At 39.1% G+C, this 14,334-nt stretch overlaps 1 protein-coding gene across 1 annotated transcript in view; it reads right to left on the bottom strand.

Moving 5' to 3' along the window:
- The window catches only part of LOC140342868 (transcriptional regulator ATRX-like), a 138,397-nt gene extending 124,886 nt beyond the window's left edge, over nt 1–13,511 (bottom strand). The window contains exon 1 of the mRNA XM_072429240.1: nt 13,297–13,511. Within this exon, the coding sequence (XP_072285341.1) occupies nt 13,297–13,316 (20 nt within the window). The 5' untranslated portion in view covers nt 13,317–13,511. The remainder of the gene's footprint in view (nt 1–13,296) is intronic.
- Between the last annotated feature and the right edge of the window lie 823 nt (nt 13,512–14,334).

The following is a 14,334-nucleotide window of genomic DNA, read 5'->3' as shown; positions in this document are numbered from 1 at the left end:
ACTGAATTAAAGCTGAAAGTCTGCAGTTCAACTGTTTCATTTAAAATTAAATTGTAGTAATGTACAGAACTAAAATTAAAAAAAGTTGTCTGTCCAAATATTTATGGACCTGTATCACTATCACTTCCTATATGAAGACACTGGAAATGCATGAAGCGGCGAATAGGATTTCAGAAGTGTCATCAGTCTGAACATATACATTGCCTACACCTCTACTCTGATCTCTCATAAGGTGAGCTGGGCAAAGACAACATACAGAAAACATGCATAGTTCCCCCCAACCCCCTTCTGGTGGGCAGAGCATCCGGCTCTTAGCAGCAGCTTGAGACCCTGCTCCCATTCAGAGGATTTGAGCTGCTGATAAGAGAACAGCACAGCTGTCCCTTCCCCAACACCTTTGGCTAACCCCCACCCTACTAAAATGTCATTACTGTGGCATCAGAACAGGAAAACACCTCCATCAAAACACACTGCCCCATGATACATTACTGGCCACATCTAACACTTGAACCCCAATTTCTCTGGAATGGGGAGGTGTAGGAAACATCTTTGGCAAACATCCGCTAAAATTTAATCACAATGGTATCATAGTAACAAAGTCTGCCCATCAAAACAAAATTGGGGTCCAGGTACTGGTAGGTAGTCATGTGTAACAGGGCAGTGCGTTTTGATGGGCATAGTTTATGTTCTAATGAAGTTTGGGGGGGGGGGGGGGGGTTTATACATGTGTCCCTCATATGCACCTACATTTTCAGTTTCCTACACCTCCCCATTCCAGATAAATTGAGGTTCAAAACTGAAGCAGAAAGTAGCATGCTCTCTGCTATGCAAGTGGCCCCTGGGGGTCCCTAATTTGCATTTTCAATTTTGGGCCGCTACATGCAGTCTCATGAAACATCAACCCCAATGCTCAATTTCCACAAGTCTGAAGAAATTCAAGATATGGGGGATAGGAGTTTTAAGAAGTTTAGGTTATTTCACAACTATGAGAGTACCCTCCATACCCTAAAATTTTCAAGTCATTATGATCAACGATTTAGGAGATATGAGGGATTAAACAAAGCGAGTTGTTAGGCCGCAGAATATAATAAGCAGCCTTTACACACAGATATCACACTGCAGGTGGATACATTGCACAGGCAGTTTTTTTGCCCATAGAATACTGGCTGTCCTGCCCCCATCTACTAACACATGCACGATGCTCAAAGCATCACCACTTGTCAACATTATATAAAAGAACTCCAAACTTAAGGTGAAAGTTGCTATCTAAATATAGCACTAGAAGGCCACATCTGAAGTTTAGCTGTATTCACACTGGCAGTGAGGTTGCATTTGCCTCTCACCAGGAACCACTGCTGCTTGAAAAAGCCCAGCACTTACTGCCTGTTAACCAATTCCAGGTGCCTAGCAGTTACCAGTAGCCACTCAGGAGGGGTATTTTACTGCTAATAAAAACTAAACCTAACTTGTCACACATCGATCACACTATTAAAACATGAAAACTAAGTAGTTCAGACCAAAAAAAAAAAAACAGCACTGAAAAAAGTTTTGGCATGATATAAAAAGATGGAAAAACTGGATGTACTTACAAGCCAGGTATTAAAAAGTTAAGTACAGGGGGTAGGTAGAAAAGACAAAATTAGGGATTACTGGATACCTATGCATAAACAACTGGGAGCACTAAATTTGCAGTGTCTTGCAGCACCCACATTACCACCTGGCTGAAAATTTTTTTGGGAAGAACACAGACATTTAATATGCTTAGAAAGACGTTTTGCTTGGAACTTCAGAAGGTGCAACACATTGTTGACAGCTGAGGTACCGAGTGGAAATCGTTGGAAGTTACACATCATTGGGAAGCTGAAGCACCACGATTTGGCTTCATTACACAGGTCAACATGTCATCAGATATGATTTTATCTAGCACGTCTAGTTTTTGTGATGCAGCTAATAATAGATTGTGTGAAATTTGCCACGTCAACCTGGATTCTCAGGTAAAACTAAGCACAAAATTGTTTATCCCAGCCTCGATTCTGCAATTAGGCCTGTTCCCCATGACGATTCATTGCCAGTTCTAACCACATGATGGACTTGCTTCTGTAGATGAGAGGAGTTGCAGCCAGTTACAACCCCAAATCATGAGGATTAAACTAAATAAGATTCAGAACCAGAGACCTTTACACAAGCAGAGCTTAATGATCTTGTTCATGATTTAAATCTCTCCAAAGACAAAGCAGAACTTCTTGCTTCAAGGCTTAAACAGAAGCACTTGCTTGCAAAGGGTGTAACTAACTCACTACAGAAAACAAAATCATAACTTGACAACGTTCTTCACTATTAATGGCTCACTGTGCTACTGTCATGATATAAATGCACTCTAACAGTTTGTCAAAAGAGCATGTTCTATCTGAATGGCGTATCTTCATGGTTTCCTCGAAAAGAAGCTTGAAAGCAGTCTTATTGAATAATGGCAATTCCAAACAAAGTTTACCAATTGCCCATTCCGTTAATCTAAAGGAGTCCTATAACATTAAGTTACTACTTGAAGCAATCCAGTATAATATAAAAACACACCAATGGAACATCTGTGGGGATCTAAAGGTCATTGGCTTGCTGATGGAAATGCAAGGAGGATTCACAAAATATTGCTGTTTCCTATGCCTGTGGGACAGCCAATCTACGGGAGACCATTACGTCAAGCGCGTTAGGCTACCAAGAGATAACTAAAAGCCCTGAACAAGCAGTGTCAAGTTTCTGTCTCTGGTTGATCCACATAAAATATTTCCATCACCTCTCCATATAAAGTTAGGCTTGATGAAGAACCTTGTAAAGACCATGGGTAAATCAAACTTTATGGGTTTTCAGTACCTTGTCGAGAAGTTTCCAAACATAACTGCAAAAAGGAAAGAAAGGGATATTTATAGGGCCACATATCAAGTCTGTTTTGCAGGATGATGTTTTCAAACAATCTCTCTCAGCAGTTGAGCTAGAAGCTTGGGATGCTGGGCAACCATAAGTCTCCTGCATACAAGGAAGGAGTTCAGAACCTGCTTGATTCATATCAGAAACTGGGTCATCGCATGTCACTAAAAATACATTTCTTGCACACACACACACACACACACACATCTAGAATTCTTCCCGGAAAATCTTTGTATGGAGCGTGACAAACAAGGACAATGTTTTAACCAGAACATCCAGTTAATGGAGCACCGCTACCAAGGTTTCTGGAATTAAGTATGATGGCTGACTACTGCTGGATGCTGTACCACGACAATCCAGACAAGTACACAAGAAAATCATACTAAGCATTTCTAAAGAAACAATGGTACCTGACTGACACTGTTCAGTAGATCTTTACCACAGTATGCCTTATTTTACTGAACAGTGAAGATGTATTAACATTCACTTCAATGGTGCTTACATTTTAGTACAAAATACATGCATGTACAATGTTAACTATAATAGTAGTAAGAACTCAGGAACTGTATGTGTTATATAACAAAAGATGTAAAAAGGAGATAAAATGTGCAAAACTTCAAAATGAAAGACTGATTGCAAAGGAAAGTAAGGCAAACCCCCAAAATCTTTTCAAATAAATTAATAGCAAAAAGTTCAGATCTGAGCATGTAGGTCTCTTAAAGGTTGTCACTAGGTTGGTTAGCTGGGGATAAAAGACAAGGCAGATTTACTTTTTTTTTTTTTAGCTCTGTGTACACAAAGGAAAATGGCAGAGCTCAAGTCCAAATTCATAACAGCAATGTCACTGCCTTAAATAAGTCACAATGGCTCAGAATTGATATGATAGAAACAGCTGGGAAAAATTAAGGTTGACAAAGCACCAGGACCTGATGGATTACATCCACGTGTCCTCAAAGAGCTGAGCTCCGGTATTTTAAAGCCATCATTTCTAATTTTTAGAGACTCTTTAGTCACTGACAAGGTACTGATGGATTGGCGTTAAGGCCAATGTGGTTCCTATCTTCAAAAAAGGGAGCAAAGCCATTACCAGGTAACTACAGACCTGTTAGTTTAACGTCCATAGTTGGAAAGTTCTTAAGAGAGTTTGATAAAGAGCCACATAGAGGAGTTTCTGCTAGAAAATAATATTATAAGTGATAGTCAGCATGGCTTCAAGAAAGACAGAAGTTGTTAAACAAATTTACTCTTTTTATGAGGAAGAAAGTAAACAGGTAGACAGTGGAATAAATTCAATCTGTAGATGGATAGAGAACTGGCTTAAAGGTTGCATCCAGAGAGTTGTAATTAATGATTCATACTTTGAATGGTCTAAGGTTTCTAGTGGTGTACCCCAGTGTTGGGACATTTACTGTGTAACATCTTCATAAATGATATAGAGTTTGGGATTAAAAGTACCATTTCTGTGTTTGCAGATGACACCAAACTATGTAATGGAAATAAGTCCATACAGGATGTTGATAATCTACAAGCAGACCTGGATGTACTGTTTGATTGGGCAGCCAAGTGGCAAATGACATTTAATATAGATAAAAGTAAAATTATGCACTTGGGAGCTAACATGTATGCGTCATACTGTCTAGGGAATAGGAAAAGGATCTGGGGGTTCTGGTAGATCATAGACTTAATAACAGCATGCAATGCCAAGCTGCAATATCTAAATTTCTAGCATGCATAAACGCAGGAAAACGCTCCCATTAAAATCAATGGACGCGTTTCCCGCGATTTACCAGCGTTTTAAATTTTAAAATAAAGCTTAAAAACGTGCCTGAAGGAAACGTCCTGGTGTAGATTAGCCCGCCCATTGGAATGCATGGGGACTTCAAACAAGGGCTTTAAAAGCCTCAGGTTAAACGCTGGGGAAACAGTCCGTGTAGACTAAGCCTAAAGCTAGTAAAGTACTTTCTTGTAATAAAAGATGAATAGACTGCAGAGATGGAGACATTATCCTGCCCCTGTACAAAGCATCGGTCACACCACATCTGGAATATGCAGTCCAGTTTTGGGCACCAGTTCACATAAAGGACATTGTGGAATTAGAGAGTGCAGAGAAGGGCAACTAAACTAATAAAAGGAATGGAGGAGCTCAGCTATGAGAAGAGATTAGCTGAACTGAATCTTTTCTCCCTTGAAGAGACGTATAAGGGGGGATATGATCACCCTGTATAAATATATAAACGGTCCATATAGAGAACTCTTCCCCATTATTTACTTTGAGATCATTACAAAGAACAAGGGGGCGCTCTTTGCGTCTGGAGGAAAAGAAGTTTAAGTTCCGGATAAGGAAGGGATTCTTCACTGTAAGGTCTGTGAAAATGTGAAATAGGCTCCCTCAGGAAGTAGTTTCAGCAACTACTATAGATTGCTTTATGAAAAAGCTGGATGATTTCTAGAAGCACAGAATATAACTGGGTATTAAGGCTTTAAAGTAAAAATATCAATGACTGTTGATCCAGGGAATATCCGATTGCCTCATGGAATCGGAAAGGAATTTTTTTTTTCCCAGTTGAAGCAAATTGTACCAGGGCTTTTTTTTGCCTTCCTCTGGACCAGCTTTGTCTTATAGGGTTTTATATCTGTTTATTTCCCTAGTGGTTGAACATGATAGACTGATGTCTTTTTTTCAACCTAACCTACTATAACTATGTAACTATTACAAGGTGCAGTGTAACCCTGTGGTTGAGTTAAATTCAATTTGGGTGGAGCCCAATTAGACTACACATATGGGAAAAACTCATTTAAATTCATTAAAAACTGAATAAACATTTTAAAATCAAATAAATTGCTTTACACATCTAAAAAAAAAAAAAAAAAAAAAACATTCCTAATGCTTGATATAAAATGTATGTAGTATTCAGATCTATATTTTCTATGGCGCATGAGATTCTACAAATGGATATGGAAGTTACGTTTACTTCCATTGCCCATGCGGAAGTGTTTACGCCACGTTGAACGCCCATTATGAGTTACATATAAAGATAACAGAGGAGCACATTTAATTATGGCACTTGGAAATTCAGGCATATAGGCGTGTGGGCGCCAATCACTTTTTCGTATTTTTGGAATAGAAAGTGTTTTTTGGCTACAACTATAGTGAAAAAGGTAAGCCTATGCGCATATAGTTATTTTGGATATAACTGCTATTTTTGGAGATACGTCTATTATATTTTAATAAATGCGGGTGCTGTACAAACAAGGCGAGTTTGGAGGCACATGATAATCTATATGAAAATAAGGTACACTATTAGTCCTTTTGTATTGCTTTGGTTCTGTGCATAAGTTAACACAATCAATTTGTATATGTACAAATCACAATTACTATAGATCTTGAATATACAATCTTTTCCAAATAGATATGGATACTACATACCTTATATCAAGCTTTGGGAATGTTTTTAGATGTGTATATCAATTTAACAGATTTTAAAATATTTATTCAGTTTTTAATTTAAATATGAGCTTTTCACATACATATATACTCTATTTAGGCTCCACCCAAATGGAATAAACATTGAACATATGGTGCCTTTTAAGTAGCAAATATACATATATGGCTTGAAAAAAGAAATTAGATAATTGCAGAACTCTAACGTTGGTCATTTTACACATACAATTTATAGAATGTTCACACGCCAAGATGACAGCTACATTGATGTTTTTCTGCTCTTAAACAGATTTCTGTATTTGTATTTTTAGGGTTAAATATTTTTTTTAGCTCATCCAGTGTTCTCCCCAGAATATTTATCAGCTGGGTAGTGGGAAGCTGTAGCCAGGTGGAGAAAAAGTAGGCAGGGCTAGACACCACAAGTGTAGTGCTCCCAGTTTTATGCATCCAATAAAATATTATTCAGTGTTCTACCTAGCCCCTATACTTTGTTCCAACTTTCAAATGCCTGCCTCCTTATATGTCTCTTCTTGAATTATGCCCCAACTGTCCAGTGCCGTGTATTGTAACCAAGCCTGTGGAGTCAGTAGATAAATCCTCAGACTAATCAGTTTCTGGTACCCCCCCCCCCCCGACCAATCCTGGGCGCCTAGCACCTACCGCCTGTAAGTAAAAAATAAAAATGTAGACACCCTAATTATTCATAAATCAATACATTTATTATAATATTAAATATAACAATATTTTTACCATAAACGTTTCTCAAGAAACATTAATAAAAATATATTTTTAAATTGATAATTTGTCAATTAAGTTTTTTACTTTATATAGTTTTAAAATTAAAGTAGCTTTATTTCAGGGATTTATTCTAAGTTTTAAGATAATATGCATCTTTTTATCTTTAAAGATATTCACTTTATATTTAGTATTACACTTACCCTTATGGGCAGAGAATTAAGTAATGCAGAACGTCAGAGTGGTAGACCAATATTCTAAATGGAAGTGATGCCTCCCAGATAGCAATGGTTTTGGGTTGTAATCGTACAACCATAACCAAAATTATTAAGACCTACGAATCTTCTGGTAGCTGGCTTTTTAATTTTAAAATCTTCTAGAACATCCTCCACTAACTTCTAAAGATAGGTCACTGGTGTGATGTGCCTGGGTGTCCTTTACTCCCAAGGTTTGCGTTATTGTTTTATTATTTTCATCAACAAATCTAACATTAATAACAAAATAATTGACTCTTGTGACGTGTGTATGCATCCATTTTTTTGAAGACAGTCTCTTCAGACCTTTTAGTAGTTCTTCCTTTTTACATTTGGTCTCTTCAAATACAAGTTTCCTTATACTAAACACCAAGTTTTTTTAACCATCTCTCTATTTAGGCCTAAAAAGGCTGGCTTTGAAAAGGAGTGGTACAGTATTCCTTACTACCATTTCAATAATGTGTTTTTTTAATTTTTCTAGTGTCATTGTTATGGTAACTGTCAGATATAAAGAAAGAATCTTCTTAGTTGTGTTTGGTCTCCAGTAGATTTCTGAACATTTTTTTTTATCCCAGAAGTAGATAGAATATTTTCATTGTTATCTTTTTCATTCACAACTTCTAACACTTTAGGATGAAAACACTGCAAGTGTCTTCAAATTTGATGCTCTTGTAGGTAGATTTTTTGTTAGACCCACTGAAACTGCTAATTTTTGCATCACATTGTTTTTCACCATCATCTTCAAGAAAACATTGGCACACAATGTTTCCCCATCACTTGATAATGTAAAGTGCTCATAAACAGTAGACTTAATAGTGTTCATTGACATCATTCATTACACTCAAATTAACTCATTAAACACCAGTGTTCCCCCCAGAATTTTTTTCAGCCAGGTGGTAGGAAGCTGTAGCCGGGTGGTAAAAAAGGGGGTGTGGCAAAACACAGCAAATTTAGTGCTCCCAGTTGTTTATGCCATGGGTATCCAGTAACCTCTTATTGTTTCAGTGTTCTACCTTCTCCCTAATATTTGTTACAACTTTGTAATGCCTGCCCTGTTAGTATATCCAATTTTTCTATTCTATGTATTCTGACACAACTGTCCTATGCCGCGTATTGTGATCCAACTTACTAGTGTTCTAAGTTATAGGAGTGTAATCCTTTGTAGTAGTGTAATAGTATAATGAATGTGGTGTAACAAGTTAGGCTTAGCTCATATTAGCAGCAAAAAACATTTACCCCTTCTGAATGATTTCTGGCAAGTGCTGGGCACCTAGGATTGGTAACAGGCGGTAAGTGCTGGGCACCTAGGATTGATAACAGGCGGTGAGTGCTGGGCACCTAGGATTGATAACAGGCGGTAAGTGCTGGGCACCTAGGATTGGTAACAGGCGGTAAGTGCTGGGCACCTAGGATTGATAACAGGCGGTGAGTGCTGGGCACGTAGGATTGATAACAGGCGGTGTGCTGGGCTTTTTCAGAGCTAGAAGTTTTTTAAGCAGCAGTGGTTCCTGGCATGAGGAATGGACAAATCTAACCTTACTGCCGGTGTGAATTCAGCCGTACTTCAGATGTGCTCCTGTGTCTATATTTAGTTAAAGTGAACTTTTGTGAAAACATTTTTTTTCACTTGATTCTTTTACAAAATTAGCCCAGCAGGCCCATGCTGGCTCAGCTTCCACCTTTTCTCTAATGCTTACTTATACGTCCAATGCTGCCTTGCACTGCGCATGCATTAGATTGAACACTTTTTGTTACATTATAAGAAATCCTCTGAAGGTGCATGCACACAAGGAGCAGTGCAGAGCCTCTTGGGATATGTGACACAAATATTCCAGGAGGCTGCGGATTTCCCCTTTGGTCTTTACCGAAATGGAAGTGAAGACTGAAGGGGAGAGGTCCTCTCCACAAAACTATAAAAACAAAAAAAACACATTTTTCCATTACATACCAGAGAAAGTCACTCTTTAATAAAATGGTAAAAATGTGGCGATGCTTTAATAGCATCATGCATGTGATATCAGATGGGGACAAGACAGACAGTGACCCCCTCTCATCACTGCCCATATTCTATATAAAAACACTGTCTGTGACGTTTATCCGCAGTGTGTAATGTCATCGGCAGCGCAGTGTGATCGCTATGTGAGTGTAAAAGCTGCTTGTCATATTCTGCAGCCTAACAACTCGCTGTGTTCAAACCTTCAGATCTACTAAACCGTTGGTTGTATTAACTTGAAATTTTTAAGGTACACGTGGAGGCATAGGAAACTGAAACTGTAGGTGCAAGTGGGGGACACTTGTGGCTAAACCTTTCTAAAATGTAATTATGGCATTATGAGAACATAAATCTCTACCTAGCAAAATGTGCTGCCTGCTCTGTTACATATATCTGTCTGCATCTTACCTCAAACCCCAATTTCTGACAGCCATTCCCAGCTGTCAGAAAGCCAGTTCTGCAGCAGAAGATAGGCCGGACATACTACAGATGCTCCATGGACAGTAGTGAAGCTGCTTCAGACCTCAGTATTATATCCAGTGACCACAACTGGTTACTGATCTGATAAAATACTAAATCAATAGAAGTACAAGGATTTGGAGCTTATCAATGAAATTCCCTATACAGCAGGGCTTAGACTGGAAAGAGGGGTAACAATATATTTCAAACTAATTGTCAAAATAATCACCTGTTGAGGACAGCATCCCCAACATTTCACAGCTGGAACAATAGGTGAGAAGAATTACCCAATGGGGACACATTCTAGTTACAACTGCATAAGTAGAGTTTTTTATGGTGTTCCCAAAACAGGGAAAAAAAAAATTCTTCAACAGGACAGACCACAAAACTGATAAAGGTTTTACTGCTTTTGTCTAACTTCATATACACCTGGAGCAGCATGAGCCATTAACACCCGATCCCAGGGTTCTCCCCAGGCACTTTTAGCTGGGCGCACCACCCGGCACTTTTCAGCACCCAACCGTCTGTTTACCAAAGAATTTGGTCACAATACAGGGGCTGCCAGCCACCTAAAATTTCTTGCCACCCGGCTTAAAAAAATGTCTGGGTTGAGCACTGCCATCCTATAGCTGTGCAAATCCCAGGACCAAAAATACATAAGGGGTACAGGGGTTAGAGCAGGTATGGGGGTCCTTAACAGTTCAACTCCCTGGCCAGTCCCATGTGTGGATTGTGTGTGGATTACACAAACAAACACACACGGGTGTACAATAGACAAATACATGGAATAAAGACTGAACCCCCTGGAATCAGTGAGCAATACAACTATAGAGAGAATATACTCCAAAGACCCTGGTGAGCAGTCCACCTAGTTGGTAGAATACAGACTGATAGCGGTGACACACACACACACACACACACACACACACTTACTTTAGGCTGGGTCTACATGGACGTTTTGTAAAAAGGCATGTAAACGTTCCTACTGAGTTTATAAGCATTTTTATGCACTTATTCTAACGTTTTAAAACTTTTTTTAAATGCTGGAAAAAGCAAGCTCAAAAACGTGCCTGAAGGAAACGTCCTGGTGTAGATTAGCCCATTGGAATGCATGGGGACTTCAAACAAGGGCTTTAAAAGCCTCAGGTTAAACGCTGGGGAAACAGTCCGTGTAGACTAAGCCTTAGGAAGACAATCATTTAGCCGATTTGACTTTTTGCTGCAGTAACCAGACAGACAACCTGGGCCCCAACAAGACAGCCATCAGGGTTTGAAAACTTCATTAAGTCAGCGGCCTAAGGCTACGTACACACGTTCAATGATTGTTGTTCAAAACGATCTTTCACGATCCTTTCCAATGACAAAGGATGGAACAAGCGCAAGGTGATAATAGTATCTCCCCAATCACAGGAACGGTAGTTTCAATAGGTCTAATATGGGTCCCAATAGAAATATTATTAAAAATAGAGATACTATCACCGCACCAAAAGGCATCATGGAGGCATCATTTCCTCCCTACGTTTGCAATCAACATTTACATGGTCTTGTAGGGTGGATGGCAGTCTATATACCTTTTACATTGAATATACTTCAAAGTATATATAATGGGTCTACATACACTTAGTTTATCTATATGTACATAGGGATTATTAGAATTATTTGAACCTGTGTTGTATCTTATTGTATAGATCCTAACTGCAGCCAATAATTTGGGATACTTAGTTAAGTTTTATGCAACAAAATATTCAGTTATTTATTCAATTATGCAAAAATATGTCTATGTATACTAGATAATGTAACATGAAAAAATTCTTATTAATTTAGACATAATTACCACAAGTGCCAAACATTTGTTGATAAACCAATACCTGAGGAAGCCATTTAGGGCAAAAGGCGTCAGGTACAACAATCAACATGAGTAAATGATTGGAGGTTTTAAATTTAAATAGCAAGTAATTTACATGATTCTCATCCAGTGTTCTCTCCAGACCCTTTTAGCTGGGCGCACCACCCGGCACATTTCAGTAACCACCCGGCTGTTTTTGGGTGGTTACAGAACAGTGGGGTCATAATAGCGGGGCTGCCAGCCGCCTAAAATTTCTTCCCACCCAGCTTAAAAAAATTTCTGGGTTGAGCACTGTCATCCTATATCAGCCCTGAGGCGATTATCGGACGAGAATCATCTGAAGTGTGTACATAGCCTAGAATTTGGAACAAGTACAAAGTGAGAATGTTGGAAAGGTAAATGTACAGGAGGACCAAGAAAGGTCACAAAAGTGAACCAATGGATTGCCCAGAGAATAGAAAATAAAAGAAATGAAAAACAAATGGGCGGATACAAAATCAATGTCTGCGACCAAATCTATCAAAGAAATCAGCTGAAGGAAAAGAGATTTCTATATATTGACACCAAACTTTAACCATCATAAAACAGAAGAAAACAAAAGAAACAGGGCAATAGGAATATTCAGTGGGAAATCGTTGAATTGGCCAAGCAGATGCCAAAACTTTGTTTGGTGCAGATCTGATGAAACATACAACGATGACTACCTGAGGACAAGAAAATCCTCATATTCATGATATGGGAAAGGCATCTCTACAGGACATGCACAAATTGGAATTTTAATAGAGTTTCTCATTCCATTAATGGAAAGTAGGTTTGGTGATTATGAAGTAATTTTTTGGGATGACAATACATCGCATCACACTTCTTAAGGAGAGATAATTCACATCTATGACATGGCCAGTGAACAGTCCGGATCTCAATGCAATGGAACATTTCTGGTGGTCTATGGCCTGGCTCTGTCCTGCAAAGCTCACCTGTCATCTGCTTTACAAGAAAGAGGAGGGGGGGACAGAAAGAATATAAGCCATTAGTGAGATCTGTGCCCCAAACAATTACATCTGTCAGAAATGCAGAAAAAGGTGCAGAAAAAAGAAAAAAAAAAAACACTAAGGGGAATTTTGGAGTAAATTTTATAAATACCACCTCTTTATTGTGTGATTTTATATTTTTTCCCTACTTTGAACAAATCATGTGCGAACACATAAAATGTTACTGAATTTTTTGGGGATAGACTTACAATGCTGAGTGTTAAGTTTGGGGTTATATTGGATCTTCTGCAAAACAGCTGACTGAACATCCACCAACCTATGGGGGAGATGAAGACGACCAGTCAAACCTTTTAATATAAATACTGGGCACCATCAGCAATTCATGACTTTTACTTTCAATGTTTTATGGTAGATTGGCCAGCGGTGACCCTTTACAATCCAGTACAACATCTTGGTTGAGCAGCCCTTGAGGACACAAGGCCACTTATCAGGGGAGTCAGACAAGGGATAGAATTGCCCGGGCACAGGTCAGGGTTCCTTCCTCACGGAATATCGGGGTTGTAATGCAGACCCCCATCGTGGGCCAAGGCCTGCAATTATAGCCCCACCTAATTTAAAGAGCTCCAGGCCTGGTGGCAAAGAGTTGTATGACCTACCCCTTGAGCTCTGCTGTCATGTCGCTCCTCAACTTCGGCTCGGTACTCTCTTACCGACATCCGTCCATTACCAGCACTGCAAAGGGGAGGATGAAGACAGCCGTGAGACTCCCTACACACAGCAGCAAAGTCACTAAAGACTGGTAAACTCGGGGTACTCCCTGGTCAAACGGCCGTTACTCGCGGTCAGGAAGAAACAAAGCCACATACGCCATCTTGCCCAGGAAGTGAGCTAGAGACGCATTAAATTAGCGCTCCCCCTCCCCATGCTGCACTCTTATTGGCTACCCTCTCACATCACAGTATTTTTCCATTGGTTCACAAAGCAGCCCAGGGAAGATGTTACCTGGTGGAATAATGTCACCACAAAGGAGACTGCTGTATGGTCCCATAGACCTACCTCAGGGCCTCAGTATATTTCCAATGACTTACATCAAAGCCTTAATTTACATTGGGTTGCCATCTATGCCATTTTGCGTGAAATTCCCAAAGACCTCAATAATCGTACTTTACCAAAATACTGTATAGCAGTAGCACTAACAAGATATTTGACTGTCACATAGGCTATGCTAATAGGACATGGGTTTTATTGGGGATAAAATCTATTGTAGAAACCTCTCCTATATAACTTGGGTATGTAAAGAGCATGTGGGTTTATCCAGATATAGATCACTGACTAATCATACTTTACAAATATTGTATAACATCACCAAAACAGGTTCATTGGTTCCTGATATCTCTGCCTTAGTCCCATATTTCAATCACTTGGGGGCAAATTGAGATACCAGGATGCTCAAAATTTTAAGCGCACATTAGGTAAAACTTTATTTTGGAACTCCTGTAAACTGGGTGTTTTCCTGATGGATAAATCTGCTGAACCATACAGTGAGCATCATAAAGCAAACTTAAATGATTCTTTATCCATTCAGGGCAAAGCAGCAGGTTTACTATAGAGTTCCCTTCCCCAGCAAATACTTACATTTCCTTTGCTCTTCACTGCTCCAACACATGCCAGAAGGAAAAAGACTGTATAGTTAT

Source organism: Pyxicephalus adspersus, chromosome W, assembly GCF_032062135.1.
Source record: "Pyxicephalus adspersus chromosome W, UCB_Pads_2.0, whole genome shotgun sequence".
Taxonomy (NCBI): domain Eukaryota; kingdom Metazoa; phylum Chordata; class Amphibia; order Anura; family Pyxicephalidae; genus Pyxicephalus; species Pyxicephalus adspersus.
The sequence above is the reverse complement of the archived record's forward strand: the minus strand, read 5'-3'. Positions and strand labels throughout refer to the sequence as shown.